General features: G+C 43.4%; 1 protein-coding gene across 1 annotated transcript in view; it reads left to right on the top strand.

Moving 5' to 3' along the window:
- CFAP47 (cilia and flagella associated protein 47) overlaps positions 1-24,392 on the top strand; it is a 627,152-nt gene that overhangs the window by 456,010 nt on the left and 146,750 nt on the right. The window contains exons 53-55 of the mRNA XM_077807214.1: positions 7,061-7,236; positions 9,433-9,540; positions 18,145-18,256. Of these exons, the coding sequence (XP_077663340.1) occupies positions 7,061-7,236; positions 9,433-9,540; positions 18,145-18,256 (396 nt within the window). The remainder of the gene's footprint in view (positions 1-7,060; positions 7,237-9,432; positions 9,541-18,144; positions 18,257-24,392) is intronic.

Genomic DNA, 24,392 nt, shown 5'->3' with positions numbered 1-24,392 from the left:
GAGAGCACCGCTGTGACCCCTGGAGTGGCACCTCTATAATGCACTAAAAGGGGAGCTGTGCACTCCCCCCACCCTCAGGTCCTTCTGGCCACCAATGAAGGTAGTCGGAACTTCTTGCTCCAGTTCTGCTGCAGCCTTTTCCAATGTTCTTAGTAGTACCTCTAGTTAGTGTTAGCAGTTAGTAGTTAGTAGTTTTAGTTGTTAGAGTGGGCTCAGGGTAAGTCCCGTGCCCCTGGCTTCAAATCGGGTGGCTCCTGTCACCGTTCCATGCCAAGGAGCGATCCGCATGCTGAGTGTCTTCGCTGCTTGGGTGAAACTCACTTGAGAGAACGCTGCAAGATCTGCAGGTCATTCAAGCCGCGGACTAAGAAGGAGTGGGACATCAGGCTCCGCACTCTCCTTATGGAATTGGCACTGGCCCTAACTCCGGCACGCCGAGTGGACTTGGCGCCCGGCATCGCGTTTTAGGTGTGCAGTGAAGTCCCCTCCTCCAGCCGGCACCGCTCCCCCGCCAAGAAGCAGGGGAAGAGCTCCGCCTTGCAGTGGCACTGAGGGAAGGAAAGGGAAGAGGCTGCTCCCATGTCGGGCAGCCCTTGATTTCCCCACCCCGCCCCCCGGGCCCGAAGCCTCCAACTTGTGATGAGTGGAGCAGCCCAGCACCGTTTGCGCATGCGTCTCCAGCAGTCAGGATGCCATCGACACCAGAGGTTTTCCAGGCTGCGCGAGACATTTTGAGTTTGCTGGTACCAGGGGCACCACTGATGATGGGCCCTCGGTCCCTCAGCAAGCCGCCGCTGGGTGCTCACCAGACCTCCCCGGTGCGGCACAGCTCCCACTCTGAGGACCGCTCCTTGCCTTGTTCGACGCGCAGTGGCCAGTCATCTCACAGCCCACGCCCGCCCTTGATGCCAGTCAGGCTAACCGGTTCACCGCCTGGACAGGAGTCTCGAGGTCCCTCCACGCTGCGCAGTAGTGGACTCAGGCGCTGTAGACGCTTCTCCTCGCGTCGCAGCTATCGCATCCAGTCCCGACACCACCGACGTCAACGCTTCCTTTTAAGTTCCTGCTCTGCCAGACATCACAGTCGGGACTCTCCTTGCGATTCACCGGCACCAGAGCATCGCAGCCCCAGGCTCCGGGGCGAGTACCGGAGCAGCACTTTCAACGGGTACCAATCCTGGACGTCGAGGTCCCAGTTCCGCGGAAGATAACATCGCAGGCACCATCACTCCCGCCACTCCTATGGGACCGTGTGTTCGACGGTGACCTCAGCCTCAGCACCCAACCGCCCATCACGGGGTCGTGGGGCTCAGTCGGACCAGCTAGCACCGCCAGGGCCCCAACTTGGACAGTGGCAAGGGGCCCCGTGGCAGGGGCAGTGGTGCCAATGGGCACTGTGGCCACAGATGCTCACCCAGATGGGAACCTGTTAGGTGGCTGGGGCATCCCAGGCCCCATTGGCCTCTCCATCTCGGCCGAGGGACAAGTCAACAAGTCACAAGTCGGCGGCCCCTCGCCCGGACTCCGACCTGGGGGTTGATTCCTCAGTACTGCCAGAGGCCCATGTTTCCAGGCCAGCCCTCTCTCTGGCACTGGATGACGCCATAGCAGCACCGCTGCCCATTATGCCACAGGAGGATTTCAAGGTGCATCAAGACCTGTTAAAGGGGGTGGCGTCCAACCTCCTGCTGCAGGCTGAGGAGACAGAGGGCCCATCTGACACACTCTTTAATGTGCTGTTGTCCTCGGCACTGGGCCGTGTGGCCCTACCCCTCCACCAGGGAATAGCAAACATTTCCAACACCTTGTGTCAAACTCCCTCTTCCTTGGCCCCCATTTCCAAGAAGGCTGAGAGGAAGTACTTTGTGCTGGCTAAGGATCACGAGTACCTCCATTCCCACCCAGCACCTAATTCTCTGGTATTGGAATCGGTTAACCACCTGGAACGATAGAGCCAGCCCGCGCCCACCCCCAAAAACAAAGACTCCAGGAGACTGGACTCCTTTGGTAGAAAGGTTTATTCCTCTGCAAGTTTCCAGCTCAGGGTGGCCAATCATCAGGCCCTACTGAGCTGATATGACTTTAACTTATGAGGGTCTCTGCCAAAGTTTGAACCACTCCTCCCAGAGCAGCAGAGGAAGGACTTCAAGGGTCTGGTGGAGAAAGGGGTGGCGGTGGCCAAAGCATCCCTCCAAGCAGCGGCTGATACGGCAGCCCGTTCGATGGCTTCCGCCATATCCATGCTCAGGGCATCATGGCTGCTCCTGTCCGGGCTGTTGGCGGAGGCCCAGGGAAAGGGTTTTTACTCCTGGTATTTCCTGATCCCCAAGGCAAAAGGGGGTCTCAGGCCCATCCTGAACCTGCAGGATCTCAACCTCTTCCTGGTCCATTCCAAGTTCCGCATTGTGTCCCTGACCTCTATTATCCCCTCCCTGGACCTGGGGGACTGGTACGTGGCCCTGGACTTTCAGGACGCGTATTTTCACATTCACATTTTTGAGGGGAACAGGTACTTCCTCCGCTTCCTAGTTGGGTTAGACCACTACCAGTTTACAGTCCTTCTGTTTGGCCTATCCACAGCACCTAGGGTTTTCACAAAGTGCATATCCGTGGTGGTGGCCTGCCTCAGACGGCAAGGGGTACAGATCTTCCCATACCTGGATGATTGGCTTCTCAAGGGCAACTCTCGGGCCCAGGTAAAGGTCCATGTGGAGCTGCTCAGGTCCACATGTGAAGCTCTTGGTCCAGTGGTAAACGAGAGCAAATCAACGTTAGTTCTGGTACAGCACATAGAGTTCATCGGGGCACTGCTGGACTCCTCCAGGGCCGCAGCATTGCTCCCACTGGGCAGGTTTGAGGCCCTACGAGATCTCATTGCCTCGGTCACGGGGTTTCCGGTGACAACGGCAAGAGTGTGCCTCCAGATCCTGAACACATGGCGGCATGCACGTATGTGGTCTGCCACGCCAGGCTACTTATGAGGCCCCTCCAGCTGTGGCTAGCCTCTCAGTTCTGCCAGGCCCGGGATGGGCTGTACAAGGTTCTCATGGTTCCGTCCCCGATACTTACCTCCCTGCAATGGTGGTCTTACCCAAACAATATGCTGCAAGGGGTTCCCTTTCGGGAGGTGACCCCATCATTAGACCTGGTGTCCAATATATCGGACTTGTGCTGGGGAGCTCACACAGGGAGTATACAAACCCAAGGGAGGTGGTCGGCCTTGGAATTGTCCCTCCACATAAATGTCAAGGAACTCAGGGCAATTCATTTGGCATGTGTAGCTTTCAGCACTCACCGTCGTGGCAAGATGGTCAGGGTCCTTACGGACAACACTGCTGCAGTGTACTACATCAACAGGGCGGGACTCGTTCCTTGGCCCTCTGTCTGGAAGCCCTGAGCTTATGGGAGTTCTGTATAGGCCACGATATCTCCCTGCGAGCTTTTCACCTGCCCAGCGTCCGCAATGCACGAGCTGATCGCCTCAGCAAGATTTTCTCCCATCAGTACGAGTGGTCGCTCCACTCGGAGGTCACTCACCTGCTCTTCCGAGAGTGGGGAGTTCCTTTGGGACCCGCCAGAAGCGGCATTGCTCCAGGGGAGGAGTGGGGAGGGGGGCGATCTCGGACGCCTTCCTCCTACAGTGGTCAGGCCAGCTGTTGTATGCCTTCCTACCATTTCCCCTCGTCGGCAAAGTCCTGCAAAAGGTAAAAACAGACAGGACGCGTGTCAACCTCATAACCACCAGCGTGAGACCAGCACAGGTACGGGACCCTCCTACACCTCCTAGCAGCCTCCCCCCTGCGAGGAAGTTGCCACTTTGCCCGGACCTCCTCTCACAGGACAAAGGCCGTCTCCTCCATCCCAATCTAGCCACGCTCCACTTGAAAGGGTGGCTGCTCAGTGGCTAGGTGAAGAGGAGAGGAGGTGCTCAGAGGAAGTCAGGCTAGTCCTCCTAGAAAGCAGGAAGCCATCCGCACGCCGGGCATACCTGGTGAAGTGGTCCAGATTTTCCAGATGGGCAGGAGAGTGGGGAGCCTTCCCATCATCCTCATCACTCCAGCTTATTCTTGAGTACCTCCTGTCCCTTAGGACCCAAGGGCTGGCACCCGCCTCTGTCAGGGTACACTTGGCGGCTATATCGGCCTTCCACCCACCGGTGCAAGGCCACTTGGTCTTTTCCCACTCTATGACCTCTCGTTTTCTGAGAGGCCTAGACCGTTCATTCCAGTATGCTAGATCCCCCGTACCGCAATGGGACCTAAAACTGGTGTTGTCCCGTCTCACAGGGCCCCTCTTTGAACCCCTGGCCACATGTTCCTGGTCTTACCTCTCATGGAAAGTCGCATTGCTTGTAGCAATCACGTCAGCCCAACGTGTCTCGGAGCTCAGGGCCTTGACCTTGAAACCCCAATATATGGTCTTCCACAGGGATAAAGTCCAGCTTCGCCCACATTCCTCCCAAAGGTGGTCTCCGCCTTCCATATGGAGCAGGACGCTTTTCTTCCAGTGCTCTGTCCTAAGCCCCATTCCTCCAACGAGGAGCGCTGCCATCACGCGCTCGATGTGCATAGGGCGCTGGCCTTTTATCTGTATCGGAGCAAGCCCTTCCGCAAATCCTCACAACTGTTCATTGCCTTGGCCAAGCATATGAAGGGGCAACCCACTTCCACCCAGTGCCTTTCTCGCTGGATCACCTCGTGCATACGCACGTGTTACGATCTGGCAGGGGTTCCCCCGCCACCGATCATCAGGGCGCACTCTATGAGGGCTCAGGCCTCATCGGCGGCCTATGTAGCTCATGTCCCTGTCCAAGACCTATGTAGGGCTGCCACTTGGTCCTCAGTCCGCACGTTTACTTCGCATTATGCAATCATCTCCCAAACTGGAGATGATGCTGGGTTGGGCAGGGCGGTATTGCGTCCCGGAAACTCATAAACTCATACCCACCTCCAACAGATATAGCTTGGAGTCACCTACTGTGGAATACACAAGCAATCACTCAAAGAAGAAAGGACAGTTACCTGTTCCGTAACTGGCATTCTTCAAGATGTGTTGCTCAGGTGTATTCCACATCCCGCCCTCGTTCCCCTCTGTCGGAGTTGTCCGGCAAAAAGGAACTGAGGTTGGGGGGAGTGTGCAGCTCTCCTTATAGCGCGATATAGAAGCGCCACTCCAGAGGTCGCAGCGGTGCTCCCCTCGTATGGGTACTGCTAAGGGAAAAACTTCCAGTACCGGTGCACCTGGCGAGCACGCACACCTACTGTGGAATACACCTGAGCAACACATCTCGAAGAATGCCAGTTATGGAACAGTTAACTGTCCTTTATTTTGAATAAAATGATTTTTAAAAAATTGACAGTTTCTTTTTAGACAGACATTCAAGTATTTCCCTTTTGCTATAAAGATATTTCTTAAACACAATCATACACATGCCTTTATAGTTCTTCATTTTGAAGCCCTTAGCAATAAAATAGTAAATACATTTAGAAATTTGTTTAAACCAGTAAAAACTATTAATCTGAGCTTTAAAATATTTTATTGCAAATTTAATTTGCATCTTCCTGATGGAAGGCACTTGAATGATTTAAACTGTTGGTGTAATACTACCATCTGTAGAACATTAAATTCATTTTATGTGTGTTCAACTCCAGCAGCCATTTTCTGTAAATGTAAAGGAATGCATTAAATTGTAGGCAAGTGCAATGTAGGGCTAAGCAGCTGAGAGTGGGATGTAAAATATTTCATGCTAAAATTTTACTATCTTTTCATTTTCTCAGATATTTTGTTCTGTTTTTGTCTTATTTCATATTAAGGTAGGATTCCAATTTTTGTACTTCAAGCTGTGGGCCATATTCGGTTCTGAGTAGGCTGACCAGATAGCAACTGTGGAAAAAATGGGACAGGGGTAATAGGTACTTATATAAGAAAAAGTCCCAAAAACAGGACTGTCACTATAAAAATGGGATATCTGGTCACCCTAGTTCTGAGAATCACATTGTCTTAAGCACAAAAAAGAGAATGTGCTGCACATTGACAGCCTTTGGTTGGAGAATGGCAGAAAATAGGAATGCACGTTAACATGTTTTTCATGAGTGAGTGCAGTACTAGAAAAAGGAACATGGTTTGGAGAAAGTGTGTGCGGTACATGTAAAAACCAGCAAAGGGTGGGCCTCCTTCAGTAAAATACTCCATCCCTACCTGGATGAAATATTTCATCTCTGACGTGGAATAAAGCTTGGGTATAAAGTACATAGGGCCAAACTTACTATACGCTCATTTGTGGCTTAACCATGACCCCTGAAATAAGACAAAGTGCATTGTTGCAGTACTCCAAAAGTAGCCCAAGAGGGAAACATAACAGTTCTGTGGAATCTGCTTCCTCTCCCGGACTTCTAGACATGTTGTAGGTATCCAATAAAGGGGTGTAAATGTGTATCTATCCAGGCCACAGTTTTGTCTCCATCTTGTTTTTGATACCATTATGTATTATTTAGTTTTGGTAGTTCCCATGATATGCTATGTGCTTTCTGGACATTTGAGAAAGGATGCTTTTTGCCCAAAGAGTTCACAGTTGAAAAACAGACAAGAAAATAGGGGTTAAAAAAGAGAGATAGCAAAATGGGGTTGGACTTCTAGTTTTTTACCATGTAAAGCATTATGATGGGATTTAAAAATGAAGAGGGGGGAGCCTTTCAGAAAACTTGCCAGTGACCTTGAGAGGTCACTTGGGGCTGCACTAGCTCTCTCTGCAATGATAGGATGCTGGCTAGCTTTATGATGTAAGCCGGGGCTTTGGTAGTCTGCATGGCATATTGGTGGGGAGGGTTGGCTGGAGAGCTTGATAACCCCTGATTACCAGTTGGAACAAGAAGTGACTTATGATTGGGCGATTGGCTGCTGCTGCCTCTTGGTGCATTTACTTTATGTTAATTTGTTATCAAATTAAATATGGCCTATGTGCTATTAAATTCAATTAATGTAGAAGCATCTTCCTTACATCATCTTTGACGAACTTCTTTGACAGTGAAAGTCCTATAATTCATTCATTTTGTGTTCCTAGGATACCATTGGCATTGAAATTCCCGTCACTAATCCTACACATGAAACTCTACGGTTCGATGTATTGTTAATGGGTGCTGCACTTAGTGGAGAAACAATTCTTGTTCTTCAGCCAAAAGAAACTCTTTCATATGAAGTAAAGTATTCCCCAGCTGGTACTGGCACTTCAGAAGGAAGGTAAGATTCAGAGTGTAAACACGTTGTATGTGCTTTATGATATTAAGTAAAAATATTGTCTCTAGACCCTACGATAACTCCTTGACCCAAGAATGTTACTTAGAAATATATTGTGTTCTCTGTATTACTTTTTTAACATTAGATATATCAACACAAACCTGCCACTTTTTTTGAATAAATCTGATGCCTGATAGGCAGATGACAATTCTTTGATGGATATCACTTGAGCTATGTGTACATTTTCTTAGATTTTCTGATATTAAAGTAATATCTATTCCAAATTATGGACTTCAAATTAATTGTTAATTTTGTCACTTGCCATAAAGGGAGTGACCTGGAGCCATCTTTCTGCAGAAAGGGAACTAAACTAAAATGACTTCACTAAAAACAGGTGAAGAACCCTTTATCAGTCTTCATGGAAATCTATTTAGCTTGAGAATTCCCCATTAATTAGAAATGATCTTCTTAATGAATATGGAGAAGATTTAAATTAAAGATGTTTCACCACATTGGAAACTCAGTCTGTGCAGTATGATAATTACCAGTGATGAGACTGATGACCTTTTGGTCTTGGTTTCAGAGTTGCTGCCACTGATCATAGTTCTCAGCTGAACTAGTAACGGCAGGCTGCTGAACACTGCAGAATTGTAAGAGTTTTTCTGAGGGCATTGTTAATTAAACATTAGTTGGCTGAAGTTCACCAAAATAAGCAGTCCCGAAAGCAATTGTTCAAATTGTTCTTATTGATTTTCTCAAGAAAAAGAATACTGCCAAGTATTATTGCACTACAGCTTTCAGAGGCTATAGTTTTATAGAAATGACCACTGTTAACATTCTAGTAAAATTTTCAGAGACAAGATACAGAACTGATCATTTCTGAAAGCTGAGAATGAAAATATATTTTATTTTGCTGTGTCAGAATACTCTGGTGGAGTATTTTTTTCAAGTTCATAATTTTCAGATAACAAAATATGTGCTTTTAACTTGATAGATCTATGGGGCAGTTCTTGGTTTCAGCTGATCTGAAGCATGCAGGTCAAGGGGGCATGTGCAAAGGTGGTGTAAATTTTGCACTACCCTGATCCTGTTATAGTTCTGTGCAAAGCTGGTCTCCCTGTGTCATGCTAGAGCAACCTGAGGTCTGCTCGAAATTAAATCATGGACAAACAATTCTGAGGGTCTGAAAATGCAGTCAGGAATTGGCATGGCAAGTGCAGCCAGGCTACTACCTCTTTACCGTGTTTATGCCAGCAACTGGGAGGAAGAGTGCTGAAAAATCCCTTATGGTTGCTCTGCTATCATCTTTACACTTGAGCGATCTTCCCTGGGTAGCATAATGCTGACTTCAAAGCCAGTTTATGCTAGGGGTGCAGTGTAAAGTGGTCACAGTGAATAGTCTTCAGAACTCATGTCTCTTGGTTTAAAACAGGAGCTGATCCGTCATGCAGCTCAGGTTTGCACATTGTATTTTTAGCTGTTAGAATGATTTAACGTGTTCACTGTAATTTTATTTCACTTATTTTTGTGATTCTCCTGGCCACAAAATGAGAGAGCGAGAAAAACAAAACTGTAACAAGAATGGAATGTGTTAAAATGCCTGCCACAAAAATACACTACTCTGAGTAATCACATAGCAACAGAAAACTTTCAATCCTGACAAGATTTGATTGTAGAATAATGAATATGCTATTGAAACATATCCTTTTGTCATGTTCTTATATATATTTCAGTTTTGATCTCTTAGGTTTTTAAAAGTATTTTCCTTTTAGAATGGACTAATGATGTCTCCCTATTTTATTTTTAGATAATGTAGCAGGTCTCCAAACGTCAAGTAGCAAACTGCTGTGATATTTGAATTAAATTAAAATTTGCTCCTATAAGTTAAAGTTGGAGATGTATTCTAGTTTTTCTGCTTTTAATATAAAAACTGTCATTTTCAACTGAAAAGTTAAGAAAGATGAAGCCTGTTGATTGCCCATGGATCTCCATAAAGATCACTGTTCATTCGTGATGGGTGTATGCAGATATTCTGTGGAGCCGTATAGAACTCTTAGTAGAAAATTCTACAAGCTAACAAAGGGGTCATTGTGTTGAACTCCATTATTTTTTATGAAATTCTAATTTGTGCTTTTATCTATCTGGACGTTATACAAAAAGACATCCCAGACAGAACTTTGTTTATATCTCTGTCTTCAGTGTCATATTCCTGTCGGAGATGGTTGGGGAGTTTTGGTATGCACTGAAGCTGACTTCAGAGAAACCACTGCCAACTACGTTACCTGAAATAGAATGTGAGCTTGGAAAGTAAGTACAGCATCATACTTCAATTTAATTTGTTCCTTGGTATCAATATCTAATATAAAACATACAAACAAGTACGCATTCTGGAACTATAGCAGATTACATCTAGATGTACCATATTATTATTTGTGTTACCATAGCACCTAGCTTCCCTAGTAATAAGGGTCAAACTTGTACAGTCAGGATCTTCACAGATTGTGTCTTTAATATATTATGATACGTATTGAATTCTGCTTGTGGAAGGGTAATTTAATTGGAATTAAACTAATTATATGACTCTATATAAATTTCTCTTAAACAGCTGCAGAATTTAGTAGCAAATTATCCATATGGTAGCCTTTTTCTTACTTAATTTGAATTTAGTAATTTTGAATTAAATTACTTTGTGTTCAGCTCCTGTTGCTGCAGTTTCAAGCTCAAGAGAGTGAATATCACCTCTCGTGAATTTTCTCAATTTTGCAGACTCCAGGAACACACAAAGACCAAGGATAGTGACCGCAGACACAACCACAAGTAAAAAGTCTTATCTGTACTACAAGTTTTATTGAAGCAACAAGTAAAGTTAAAATTACCCATGCATATATAAATCATACAAAAACCCATGCAATGCCTAAGATTAGTCATACTCGCATCCTCAAAGAGATTCTAGGGTCTGATGGATATCTCAACAGATGATCGATAGAGGGACGGTTCCCCCTCGGGTTTCCCTTGGGGTCTTCCCACTTTTGCCCAACCAGGGTACTTCTTTTACATTGTTATTCTGACCATGCCACACACCTTATGCATATGCATGAGTGTTTCAACTCTTTTCCTTATGTGTACTTCCACATCCCATAAATATTGCCCTATTTTTTCATAGCTTGTTTCTTAGTTCCCTTTATCCTCATTAGCATCTACTCACAACATGCATCCATGGTAACCTGCGGTCAAAGCAGGGCATTCCATAATGTTACAGTTAGGTGTCTTGTGGTCTTGCACATTACTTTGTGGTATGCTGCAGTCTTTTCTTCCCCCAAAATCATCTTTTACAGTAATCTTGCAGCCTTACTGTCCTAGGGTTATTTCTAGGTCACCCTCTCATGTCAAGCATTATTAAGCTACAGCCTAGTATGGTTAAGTTAAAATCTTTGAAGCCTCAGCCTGTAGGCCTTGCATTCCAGCCATGCTTTACTTACAAACCTAATACACACATCACTCCTAAACACTTGTCAATCTTATACTCCTATAATCCTACAATTTAAATCTATTTAGCATACATTGACCTAGCGTATGACCTAGCATATGAGCTGACCATAACACTGAATAATGCAATGATAAATGGATAATAAAATGAACTAATTGGCTACAATACTATAGAATTCTGCAGGTTGTCTTAAACACTCTATATGAAAAGGTACCATTCTCTATTAAATTGTATAGGACTTTCCTTTCCTAATCATGGACCTTCCCCAGTGGCCTATTTTATAAATTGTGAACACTGCTTACCACCTTCTCACCCTCCAGAGATGTGAAGTACTGAAGTTTCTTTCCTGCAGACCTTACAGGTGTACATGAACTCTGCTTCTGTTCAGGAGGTGCATCTCCAGAGGCTGTATGTAGTAGTGATCCTCTTGTCTTTTTCCTCCTATAAAATTTCACCGTACATTCCCACAACATAATTTGACTCTCAAAACATACTTGCAGCTTTTAGGGTCAGGTTTTCAAAAGCTTTCAGCATCCACAACTGGGGCCAAGTTTTCAAAAGTGCTCAGCAACTAGAAGCTCTCCAACAATGGGAGCTGCTAGATGTTGTACACTTTTTTGAAAACCTGGACTCATGTTTTGGTGTTATCTTTAGCTATGTCAGCTATGTGATCAGTGGCACTGAGACACTTTTTTTACGGTGGGGGTGGTGAAAGCCAGTATTCCCCAATTACCTCGTGCCCCCCCTGCCCCCGAGTTGGGGCCAGGAGTGGGGCTGTGGCTCCGGGAGGGGCGGAGAGCATGGACAGGAGTAAGGGGGGACTGGCTTAGACCATAGCTGGGGTAGGTGCGGAGCCCTGGGCGCGGGGCTGTCTGCAGCCAGGACCCTGGGTGCCGGGACCAGGACTGGATCCCTGAGCGTGGGGCCAGTGGCAGCTGGGACTCCAGGTGTGGGGCTTGGATCGGAGCCCCGGGTGTGGGTCATGCAGCCGATACTCAGTAGCGGGGCCAGGAGCAGAGGCCCTGGACTGGCACCTGGGGCCAGTAGCCAGGCTGGAGCCAGTAGCAGAGCTGGGTGGTGCTCCCCCCGGGGGCTGACCCAAACCTCAGCCACGCCCCCCGAAATGTTCCTCAGCAATCCCTTGGAGGGGGGCATGCTGCACAGATTGGGGACCTCTGCTATAAAGCAAGTATATGCTTCTGGCAGCACCGGGCAACTTCTCACAGTGAAACCTGGGGGTGCTGCAGCGCCCCCGCACTCCTAGTTTCCACACCTGTGTATATGATTAGTGATGTGTGTGTTGAAAGAGTTTTTATAATAACTTAAGGATAAAGTGACATTTTGTCTGTCTAAATTATTGGTAAATGGATAGATGAACTGAAAGGAAATATGTGTAAAATACCATAGCTGCTCCTTTCCGTATTTTTTAATACATAAATGTTTTTAATGTTTTTGCATAATGTTTAAAACAGTAGCTTTAAAAACCTTTCAGGTAACAAACTGTGTATGACCTGCGACAGGTGGGATTAATATGACTGAGAATAGCCTTTGCAGTTATGCTTTGATAGGATAAAATTGCAAATGCTGTGTATCCTTGGGTTTCAGATCTAAAGCTTACCACCAGTTGTGATCAAATATAAATCTTCTCTCTTGGTATAGACTTGCACGATTAGGTATATGATAAGGAGTTTATGCTCTTTCACATGAAGCATCTGGCATTGACAACTGTTTCACACAAGCCTACATGGACAATTGGTCTGCTCCACTATGGCAATTCCTACTTTAGTATGCATAATGAAAGTATGCATTGGAGAGGATTAGCGCTGTTAAATACAACACTTGCCCGTCAGAAATATTATTTGACATTCATTGACTTTCAAGATTCTACTTTCAAACGAAATTTTGTGTTACTTTACAAGTGAGTGTATGTGATTCTAGTCCCTTCACACTGATAGATGAACACATCTGCACAGGACACCCATGCATCATAGAAGAAAAACATAAGAGGAATGGTGAAGGAGCAGATTTTTTTTTAAATAAAGTAAAAGCAAACTAACAAACAGTAGTAGACATTATATGTGAGAGAAACTCTTACAAAATGGATTAAAATAGCTTGCAGTACACTTCTTAACCCTCTTTCCTTGCTTTAACCTTTTTCTCTTTTTCATACTCGTGGCTTCATGCTGACCCCTACTTTCTGTCCAGCAAAGGCCCTCCTCAGTTCTCTCCTCAAATTTACTTATTCCAGAAATCCTGTCCTATCTTCTCTTCATGAATATCTGTCCATACTCTCCACTTCCTAAACTGCTATCCCATGTTTTGTCCCATACCCTGCAAAGCTATATTCATGGGAATAGCCACTTTAACCGTAATAGAATTCCTTATATTAGTAAGGAGCCAGATGAGTAGCTTAAACGCTTAGCTGAATCAAGGCCTTTAAATTAGGCAGCATATCTGTTTGTAAAGTTCCATGTAAATTTAATAATAAAAGAACATATTTAGTTTTTTATGGATCTGCATATGATAAATGATCTTCAACAGTAATTACATTTTTAAAAAGTTTATTTGTCATTGCCACTTTTTGGAGAAAGTGTTAAACCACATCCTCAGAGTTTGGGTGACATTTTGTACAACCTTGTATTAATCTTTGAGATAATTTAGGGCCTTACGAACAAAATGAGCAACTTGAACATGATTTATGCATACATAAATGGGGGGAGGGTTAGCTCAGTGGTTTGAGCATTGGCCTGCTAAACCTAGGGTTGTGAGCTCAATCCTTGAGGGGGCCATTTAGGGATCTGGGGCAAAAATTGGGGATTGGTCCTGCTTTGAGCAGGGGGTTGGACAAGATGATCTCCTGAGGTCCCTTCCAACCCTGATATTCTATATACATGCAGTTAATACAATTTAATATGCCTAACATTCACTTTAAGGGAATATTAATGTTATAACTTGTTTTAATATGATATTCTTAAAAGTAGCAAGAACTCTGTGACAGAGGAGCAGAACATGGAGATGCTTTAAAAGGAAATACTTAAATAAAGAAGGACGTTCAAATGAACTCTAAACATTTCTAACAATTACTGTGAGATGTATTAACTACAGTTCACAAATGGTACATTAAAATTAGTGCTGTCAACTGCAGTTAACTCAAGCAATTAATGCAAAGCAAATTAATTAGATTAAAGTGATTAATTGCAGATTTAATCACACTGTTAAACAGTAATAGAATACCAATTTAAATTTCTTATAAATATTTTGGGAAGTTTTTCTACATTTTCAAATATATTGATTTCAATGACAACACATAATACAAAGTGTACAGTGTCCACTTTATATTATTTTTATTACAAATATTTGCACTATAAAAAGATAAAAAAATAATATTTTTCAATTTACCTCATACAAGTACTGTAGTGCAGCGGTTCTCAAACTGTGAGTTGGGACCCCAAAATGGGTTGGGACCCCATTTTAATGGGGTCGCCAAGACTGGCATTAGACTTGCTGGGGCCCAGGGTCCAAGGCCAAGCCCCACTGCCTGGGGTAGAAGTCCAAGGGCTTTGGCCCTAGGCGACAGGGCTCAGGCTTCAGTTTCAGCTGTGAGCAGCGGGGCTCAAGTTCAGCCCTGGGCAGTGGGGTTCAGGTTACAGGCCCCCTACCTGGAGCTGAACCCTCAGGGCCCCCCCGCCTGGTGCATGGAGGCTTGGGCTTCAGCTTCTGCCCCCCCACCCCCCGCACAGGGCAGCGGGGCTTGGATGGGCTCTCCCCTTCTGGGGTCATCTAGTAATTTTTGTTGTCAGAAGGGGATCACAGTGCAATGAAGTTTGAGAACCCCTGCTGTAGTGCAATCTCTTTAGAGAAAGAGCAACTTACAACTGTGGATATTTTTTTCTCATAACTGCCCTCAAAAACAAAGCACTCTAAAATTTTAGAGCCCACAAGTCCATTCAGTCCTAGTTCTTGTTCAGCCAATTGCTAAGACAAATAAGTTTGTTTACCTTAACAGGAGAAAATGCTGCCTGCTTCTTATTTACAGTGTCACCTGAAAGTGAGAACAGGCATTTGCATAGCACTGTTGTAGGTATATACGTGCCAGATATGCAAAGTATTTGTATGCCCCTTCATGCTTCAACTTGTAGATTTTTATCTTTTTTACAGTGCAAATATTTGTAATAAAAATAATATAAAGTGAGCACTGTACACTTGGTATTCTGTGCTATAATTGAAATCAAGCTATTTGAAAATGTAGAAAAACATCCAAAATATTTACAATAAATTTAAATTGTTTTTCTATTATTATTTAACAGTGCAAATAAAACTGCGATTAATCATGACTATATTTTTAAGTCCCCCGATTAATTGTGATTACTTTTTAAAATCATTTGGCAGGCCTAATTAAAATGCATAATTTTTCTCATTGATCTACTAGGAAGGAATTCTTTTTTATGCAGGAAAAAAGATACTATAATATTTTAAAAGATCCAGCATGCATAATAAATTATTTTATAATGGCTATAGAAGAAAAATGATATAAATTTAAAATAATATTGGTCATTAAAAATAGATCAAAAGCTAAAGCAATTAACTGTTAAAATTTAATTATCTCCATTAGTTAAATGGACATAATATTTTTTTTATTTTAAATAGCAATTATAAAATACCTTTTTACATTGAGCCCCTTTACAACTGCATACACACACATCTTGAAGCTGTTTATAAAACTGTCAGAGCACCTGTGCAAGTTACAGCCATTAATGTGAAACAATATTCCAGACACCCTTCATTTAATGAACTATTGTATTGTTTAAATGAAAATCATGCATATTTTGTTTTGCCACTGAAATTTGAAGTAGTTTTATTTATAAAATAAAATACATTCTAATAAATGTTGTTGAAATATTTCAAATAGCAGTTGCCCTTATATTTTAAACTCAACACTATGAAGTTGTAAATGAAGCTGATTTATTATGAATTGATGTACCATGCTATTTTAAATATACACCTGCTTTGTAATATTTGCAAAGGGTATTTTGGTACACTGTACTGTATAATAGGAGTGCTCCCTTTGTCTGTCCCCCAAATAGTTTCTTTGTTACAAAAAGCAAAAAGTAGAAATCAGTGTTACATCCTTTTTGAAATTCTGCGGATAGTTTGGAAAATAACACTTTTTTTTTCTTTCGTAAAACTATTGGTTGTTTGGGTTTTTTGTTTTGTTTTCTTCTTCAAATTGGCTTCTTTGGAATGTTTTTAGTTGTCTCTCATAAAATTTTGTTCCCCTTATGAGTCTGTTCCTTATCAATATAATTAAATTGTATGATATATCTCCATTTTCATTTTGAGGAAATCAAAGAATGTGGGTCTTCTGTCTCATGGTAACACTACTCTATTGAAAAGCAGTAGTCTGAGGGAATATCTAAGTCTCCCATGTATTCTTGATTATCCCTGAGACTGAGAAATCCACTAGTAGAGTTCTTGGTAAGTGTTAGGCATGAGAGAATTGCTTCTTGACTGTTGGGGGTTTAGGCCCTAACAAAGTAACCTGCTGTACCCAGGTAGAGTGCTAGACCTGTGTGGAAACCCACCGAAATCAACATATTATTAACATACAAGGGCGGGGGGGCATCTACAGCACTGAGAAAGATGCAGGATTGGGACCTCAGGTCGCAATCCTAAAATTTGATTGAAATGTCTTTCCTTTTATGGACTATTGCTTTTTACAAAAAAGTTGTGTAGTTTGGATGTGGTTAACTTGCTCTACCAAGGGAAAAATATATGGAGCAATCAGGCAGTTGACCTGTCATAGCTTTGGATAGATGGGTATCTCTGTATTGGAGATACCTGAATGAATGCAAAACCGAAGTGTGCATCACATTTTTCACTTTTCCTTAATTACCATTTCCACTGATCCACCTTGAATCTATTTTATATGTCCCTTGTTGTTATAACCAGCATGTGATTTATGGTCAACATCCCCATAAATGGGGATTATTGTATTATAGTAGTATGGGCAAAATAAAAGGAATCTTAGAATAGCTAGTGATCTCTTCCTTTGAAAATAACATATCCTACAGAACACATCCTATCTCCATGTATTTGCTTATAAGAGGATAAGAAAAAAATGCAGATTGCAAGGTATAGTGCTGGCTGATTTAAAGCACACATCTTCCACAACCCCTGTAATGCAAGTTTTGCTCTGACTGTCACTGTACTCATTAAAATCCATACTCTACATTTTAAATATAATTAGTCATTATATTGTAATGAGCAATGTCACTGTTGTGTAAAGTGAAATGGTTTCATAGATTCATAGATATTAAGGTCAGAAGGGACCATTATGATCATCTAGTCTGACCTCCTGCATAATGCAGGCTACAGAATCTCGCCCACCCACTCCTTCAATAAACCTCTAGCTATGTCTGAGCTATTGAAGTCCTTAAATCATGTTTAAAGACTTCAAGGTGCAGAGAATCCTCCAGCCAGTGACCCATACCCTGTGCTACAGAGGAAGGCGAAAAAACCCCAGGGTCTTTTCCAGTCTGCTTTGGAGGAAAATTCCTTCCCGACCCCAAATATGGCAATCAGCTGAACCCTGAGCATGTAGGCAAGATTCACCAGCCAGATACCCAGGAAAGAATTCTCTGTAGTAACTCAGATCTCACCCCATCTAACATCCCATCAGAGGCCATTGGGCCTATTTACCATGAATAGTTAAAATGGTCTTTCAGTTCATGTGGGAGCAGTGAGGGGAGTGAATAGGAGGGAGTGGGAGAACCTGCTTTTAAATGGGCAGACATAGTACAGAAGTCTTGTTCGAATGTTGAAAGATACAAAATGATCAAGAAGAATTACTGCTTAGTGGCAGTAAATCTAAAGCTATTGGATATATCATTTAATTACTAGCTTATTTTGACCATTACTGAGAGGAAAAGGAAATGTAGGTATCTTCATTTGTCATCTGATTATCATTAATTTCTATGCAGTTATTTTCTCTGAGGGCAGACACTGCAGTCTAGTTATGGACTACAAATGTGTGGTATGGTATAAATGTAATCATTTTACTTTCTGTTATCAAATCCTTCTGGTGGCTTTGAAAGTTGTGAAATAGCCACATAGCTAAAATGAGTGACACTAAAATTAGTCCTAGTCCTAGAGAGTGAGTTCATAAATCAAAGAGAATAGAGTGCAGAAGTAAAACTGAAGTGGTGGTCACTTAATGTAATCACAAGCAGGTATTGTAGGGCATAAAGTTAATATATTTTATCACTATTCTTAATACTATTAAGTACTTGTTACTGCTATTGAACACATTGAAACTTAATTCTTGTTTTTCAAGTCAGCAAAAGCCATAAAAGTTTAACATTAGGCAATAATGGAACAAGTTTAGTAATTTATAATACCTTACTCAGATTTTATTTTTCTTTAAGATGGGTCCGTATGTATATCCCTCTGCTTAATCCTACGTATGAAACCCTAGACCTGGAAATTGTCAACAGCAATCCTGAAAATTTTTCAATAGAGACTGACCCAAGGAAACCTGTAAGTACTTAAAAAAACACCTGAAAAGATTCTTTTGCCTTCATGCAATAGGGATATAGTAGAGCTGTCCCTTCAAATTTTATTGATGAAACGAGTTAATTATGTAGTGGATTAAGAATATACAGCATTGTACAAAGGGTTAAATGTGCCATATAAATACATGCGTCTGTCCTACAGAGGTTTACAGCCTAAAGGCAAGAGGAGACATAAAACAATGCAATATGATCAGAAAATGAGCACAGTGTGGACATTTCTGGAGCACTTTGTGGAGTAGTTTTGTGAAGGAGCAGAGAGAGTGTGCTTGGCAAACATTGATTTGGGAAGGCATGAAGTCAGGTGGTGTGGGAGGCAAATGGAACAGTCAAGCAGTGGTGCTGGAACAGTTTGTATAGTGGGGGTACTGAGAGCCATTGAACCAAACTATAAACCCTGTATATGATGGAAACCACTTCAAGTCAGGGGGTGCTGCTGCACCTCCAGCACCCCTAGTTGCAGCACCTATGCAATCAAGACAGAAGCTTGAGAAGATCATAGGAGTGAGAATGGGGAAAGAAAATGATGAGAAGAGATGTAGGTTAGGGCAGATTTGTGCAGGGAGTTGAGACCTGGGAGTGAACTCAATGTGGAAAGAAAGAAGTTAGTGGAGGGGATCTGAGAAGAGCAGAGATGTGAGACTATCTTGGTAGCAGTGTATTGTATTGAATAGAGTAGAGAGAGAGGTGAGGCGCAGGGAAGCCAGAGAGCAGGGAGTTACTGTAGTGGAGATAAAAGATTACCAAAGCATCAACCAAGATGCTAACAGCAGGGATGGAGAAAAAAGGATGCACTGTTAGAGATACTTTAGAGAAAGTAGTGACAAGAGCTGGTAAGAGTTTGGATATGGGGAAGGGGAGAGGGAATTTTCTATAGCTAAATTGAAAGTGTCTAGTCTCAAAAATAAAAGGTAGCAATACAAATAGAAAAAAAATACAGTGGAGAACTGGAGACCTAATTGAAAACCTAATGAGTTCTGAGAGCTTTAAAGTCTTGCTCCATCAGGCAGTTAGTGATGAGCTCAGGATTCATTGGAAAATTTAAAAGTCTGGTAAATCCATACATGATAGTATTCAGTGTTTCTCTCTGAACAGTAGCACATATGTACACAGTATACATGCACAGATTCATCAGAACAGACAGATTTCCAGTGTGAACATAAAGAGATCATGTAAATACAGTGCCTCCAAAACCACCATCTGCCTGAAATCTGGTTTGGATGCCTGCTACATTTTCCCTGGGGTAAAGAGGTTGGTTGAAATGATGACTGGGGTTGCACTGAAATTTTAGAACAGTCATTCAGTCAAGGGATTTTGGGGAAACTGGGAAATCAGTCAGTCCTCAGAAGGAACAGAATTCCTCTTACCCCAGTCAGCAAGAGAGAAACCGTGGATCAGTTAATTCCACAAATTGATGTTCACCTGGAGAACGTTTTCTTCCCCAAAAAGTCTTTAGCCTGTTACTATTATATACATCCTCTTTCCTTCCCCATCACTGGAGTCATTTACCTGCGGCCCCACAATCTATAAACTGGCCAACTTTTGTGTACTTTTAAGAACTGATTGATTGATTTATGGATCTGCTGAGCACCTTCTGCTCCCACTGAAATGATTTGGCGCTACAGGTAGTCATCCTTCATGAAAATTAAGGCATTATTTTTAGAAATTTATGACTCCAAATAAACATTGTAGCTAGCCCATAGTGTTTATTGTGTATTGGGAGTTAGTGTTTGTGTAAGGGGGCTAAGAATGAGTGGGTATTCTGAGAAAGGTGAGATTGTGAGTTTTATAGCATACCTTGCATTAAATTTGTTTATCCAGCTTTTTGTTTTTAGTTTTCTTATCCCTCATTTAAACCATTCAGAGTTACTATGCATCTGCTTTGTTTTCACCATCCAATTTTGTGTATTTTCTCATACTTTAGACTGCAAGCATAGTTTCCATTACTGTAATTGGATAATTCCTGGTTTCCCTGTTAAGTGTCATGAAAGAGCTAAAACCTTGCATTCAAAGTGTGAATTCTCTTCCGCCAAGTGAAGGCACACTGTGTTCTTAAATCTAGTAGGAAACTTTTCCTCTGGGACAATCCTACAGGATTTCAGTAGTCTATTATCTCTTGCCTATAGTCTGAGCACTGCTTCCCAGAAGATAATGTACATGCCCAGGGACAATGGGTGGAGTGCTTATGGTAGAAGCATTACATAAAGAATACATAAAACAATGAAATTCACAGTTAAGACTAAAATTCTAATATAAACATGATTCCCCTTATCATTCAACATTGCTACAAACAGTGTTAAATGATTTAAAGACCCTGAAATAGTGCTGTGGCCAAGAAACTCTTTGTGCAACTCAGGAATGGGCCTTCAAAATCGTTTAAAGACAGTTTTGCACTTCTCTGATTCTGATGCCATTCTGATCTCCAAAGTAAATTGGAGCAGCCTGATAGCTATCTTAATTTTATACTATCTTCCAGTAGTTGAGGATCAATTTGGCAGTAGAGCCTGGGCCACACCACCCATCCTCCCACTCAGAGGAGGGTGTGAGAGCTGCTGTGGCATTTCTGTGCCACCCTAGAATTTCCCATTCATCAGGGAATCAACAGGTGACCATTTAAAGTGGCTTTTGGGGCTGCGTGCATCATCAGAGTAGCACTAAGCTACCCTGTTTTACAGGAAAACCAGACTTGAGAAATTAGGCTGAGAGTAAAAATTCAAACATAACTGTGACTTTTCTTAATGTTGCTGCCTACTGCCAAAAAAACCTTTAACATTATTTTAATGTGGGTTTTGTTTTATTAATGTATTACAGTAAAAAACCCACTTAGGATTAAAACACTGTAAAATCAAGTTTAAAAAAAATCAGCATTACTTCTTGACTTGCTCCGTATTTTAGGTATCATATTACTTCAAGCTGAGCAAATAAGATGAAGAGTTACAGACTAACACGGCTACCACTCTGTATCAGCAAAAACAATGAGGAATCCTTGTGGCACCTTAGAGACTTTATTTATTTATTTATTTGGGCATAAATTTATTTGGGCATAAACTTTTGTGGGCTAAACCCACTTCATCAGATGCATGGAGTGGAAAATACAGTAGCGGGTATATTTATACATAGTATGTGAAAAGATGGGTGTTGCCTTCCCAAATTGGGGGTCAGTGCTAACAAGACCATTCAATTAACAGTAGAATACCAAGGGAGGAAAAATCACTTCTGTAGTGGTAATGAGGGTGGCTCATTTCAGACAGTTGACAAGAAGGTGTGAGAAATAGTAGGGGGAAATTAGTATGGTAAAATTAGGTTTTGTAGTGATTCATCCACTTCCAGTTTTTCTTCAGGCCTAATTTGATGGTGTCCAGTCTGCAAATTAATTCCGGTTCTGCAGTTTCATGTTGGAGCCTGTTTTTTGAAGAATTTTTTTATTGAAGAATTGCCACTTTTAAGTCTGATATTGAGTGGCCAGGGAGGTTGAAGTGTTCTCCTACTGGGTTTTGAATGCTGTAATTCCTGATGTCAGATTTATGTCCATTTATTCTTTTGTGTAGAGACTGTTCAGTTTGGCCAATGTACATGGCACAGGGGCATTGCTGGCACATGATGGCATATATCACATTGATAGATGTGCAGGCGAACAAGCCCCTGATGGTGTGGCTGATGTGGTTAGGTCCTATGATGGTGTCCCTTGAACAGATACACAGACAGAGTTGGCACCAGGGTTTGTTGCAGGGTTTGATTCCTGGGTTAGTGTTTTTGTTGTGATGTGTGTAGTTGCTGGTGAGTATTTGCCCCAGGTTGGGAGGCTGCCTGTAAGCGAGGACTGGCCTGTCTCCCAAGGTCTGTGAGAGTAAGGGATCGTCCTTCAGGATAGGTTGTAGATCCCTGATGCACTGGAGAGGTTTTAGTTGGGGGCTGTAGGTGACGGTTAGTGGCATTCTGTTACTTTCTTTGTTGGGCCTGTCTTGTAGTAGGTGACTTCTGGGTACCCTTCTGGCTCTGTCAATCTGTTTCTTAACTTCACCAGGTGGGTATTGTAGTTTAGTCACTTTATTATCTGGAGTGTATTAACACTTCATCATAAAATAATAGCAGAAGACAACCAGCTTCTGGTTAATCATTTCACAAATCAGTATTTGAACTTGTAGTCAAGTAGCATAATCTTGATTCATTATATTATTAGCTTGCTATATAGGTAGATTTTGGAAGAACTCTGGAAGTTTCATATGTATTATGTTCAGATCATTAGCACAGAAATGGATTAGAATTAATTATCTTGACTTCTGATTCCAGATTGCATGTGATCAGTCCAGGCAGTTTAAAAATATCCTTTGTGCTTGCAGCCTAATTCATTACCTGAGGCTTAAGGGCAGGGGTGAAAGTAATTTAAAGGATTTACCAGTACTCCATAGTCCTTGGGAGGGCGAGGGGCCTCAACTGGAAGAGGTGTGGCCTCTACTGGAAGAGCCAGGACCTTTACATCCACGGGCCCTTTAAATCAAGATTTAAAGGTCCCCAGGCTGGGACTGTGGTAGCAGCAGCTGGGAGCCCCGGACTCTTTAAATCACCCCGGAGCTACCAGCTGCAGAGTCAGCTGGGAGTCCTGGGGCTCGGGGGTGATTTAAAGGGCCCAGAGCTCCAACTGCCGCTACCGCAGCAGAGCCCCGGGCCCTTTAAATAACCATCGGACCCCGGGGGCTCCCGGCTCCCACTGCTGCCCCAGGCTGTGGCGCAGCTTTAAAGGGCCCGGGGCTCCGCTGCAGTAGCAGCAGCCGGGAGCCAGCCCTGGCCCTTTAAATCACCACCGGAGCCCCGCTACCGCAGGGCTCCAGCAGCAGGCTTGCATGGCGATTTAAAGGGCTCTGGAGGGTAGGAACTCTTTAAATCACACCCTGAGCCCTGCTGCTGGAGCCCCGGGTCCTTTAAATCGCCACACGAGCCCCGGGGCTCCAGCAGCAGGGCTCAGGCAGTGATTTAAAGAGTCCGGGGCTCCGTTTGCCGCTACCGACCCGGGTCCTTTAAATCATCCCCAGAGCCCTGCTGCCAGAGCCCTGGGGAGGCGACGGTGGGGCTCCAGCAGCGATATAAAGGGCCAGGGGCGGTAATGGTGGCCGGAGCCCCAGACCCTTTCAGTAGCCGTCAGAGCCCCACCACTGCTACCCCAGGGCTCCGGCAGGCTCCGGGGATGATTTAAAGGACCCGAGGCGGTAGCGGCTACCGGAGCCCTGGACCCTAAATCGTCCCCGGAGCCCTGCTGCCGCTCCGGCAGCTATTTAAAGGGCCCAGGTTGGTAGTTGTGACAGGAGCCCTGGGCCCTTTAAATCACCATCTGAGCCCCGCCCCCCCACTACTTCCCCAGGGCTCTGGCAGCAGTTTTGCCACCTGGGGAAGCTGATCCGCCCTGGCACGGCTCACAGGCTCTTGCCGGTACGCCATACCAGGGCTTACCGGCTTACTTTCACCTCTGCTTAAGGGTCACCAGTAGCCCTAGTACATTGTTTAGGAAAGATCCATTCAAAATTAAGTTATATAACTTTAAGAGCATTCAGTCCCAAATATAGTATAAGCGCTGAACTTTGAAGTGGATTTTGAGTTACAATATCTACCTTTTTTTTTTCTTTCTTTCTTTCAAGTACAGTTTTAGAGCATTTGCTATAATCATCTTGCTGCTATTTTTTCACCTGGGGAATCTTCAGAGCCATGAATATTCCACTTTGTCCCATTTTCCCCTTTTGTACTCAACCTTCCTCACAGCAGCCCTCTCTTTAGCACAGATAGCTGAGACCCCCCCCTCTAGAGTTTATAAATAATATAATTTTTTAATGGCAAAGGGTGGTTGTTGGAAAGCAGTGTTAGATTTCCTCTTCTCCTTAGATTATGGGGACATTGCTCCCTTAGAATTTCAAGTTCTACACATTGTACAAGGGAGCACATTGTACTGGCAGTAGACCACTGTTATGACCCCTTTGCCTGGTTTTGTGAACTATAACCTGATACTTCAGGCAACAGTTTAGAATTATGCATCATGGCATGACAGTGGTCAGTACGGTCTGTTTCTGGCCCAGCCTTAGACTTTCTGTGAAATCTTCAGCTAATTAATTAACGTA

This window comes from Eretmochelys imbricata, chromosome 1 (genome assembly GCF_965152235.1).
Source record: "Eretmochelys imbricata isolate rEreImb1 chromosome 1, rEreImb1.hap1, whole genome shotgun sequence".
Taxonomy (NCBI): domain Eukaryota; kingdom Metazoa; phylum Chordata; order Testudines; family Cheloniidae; genus Eretmochelys; species Eretmochelys imbricata.
Note: the sequence above shows the minus strand (reverse complement) of the source record. Positions and strands in the feature narration are given on the sequence as shown.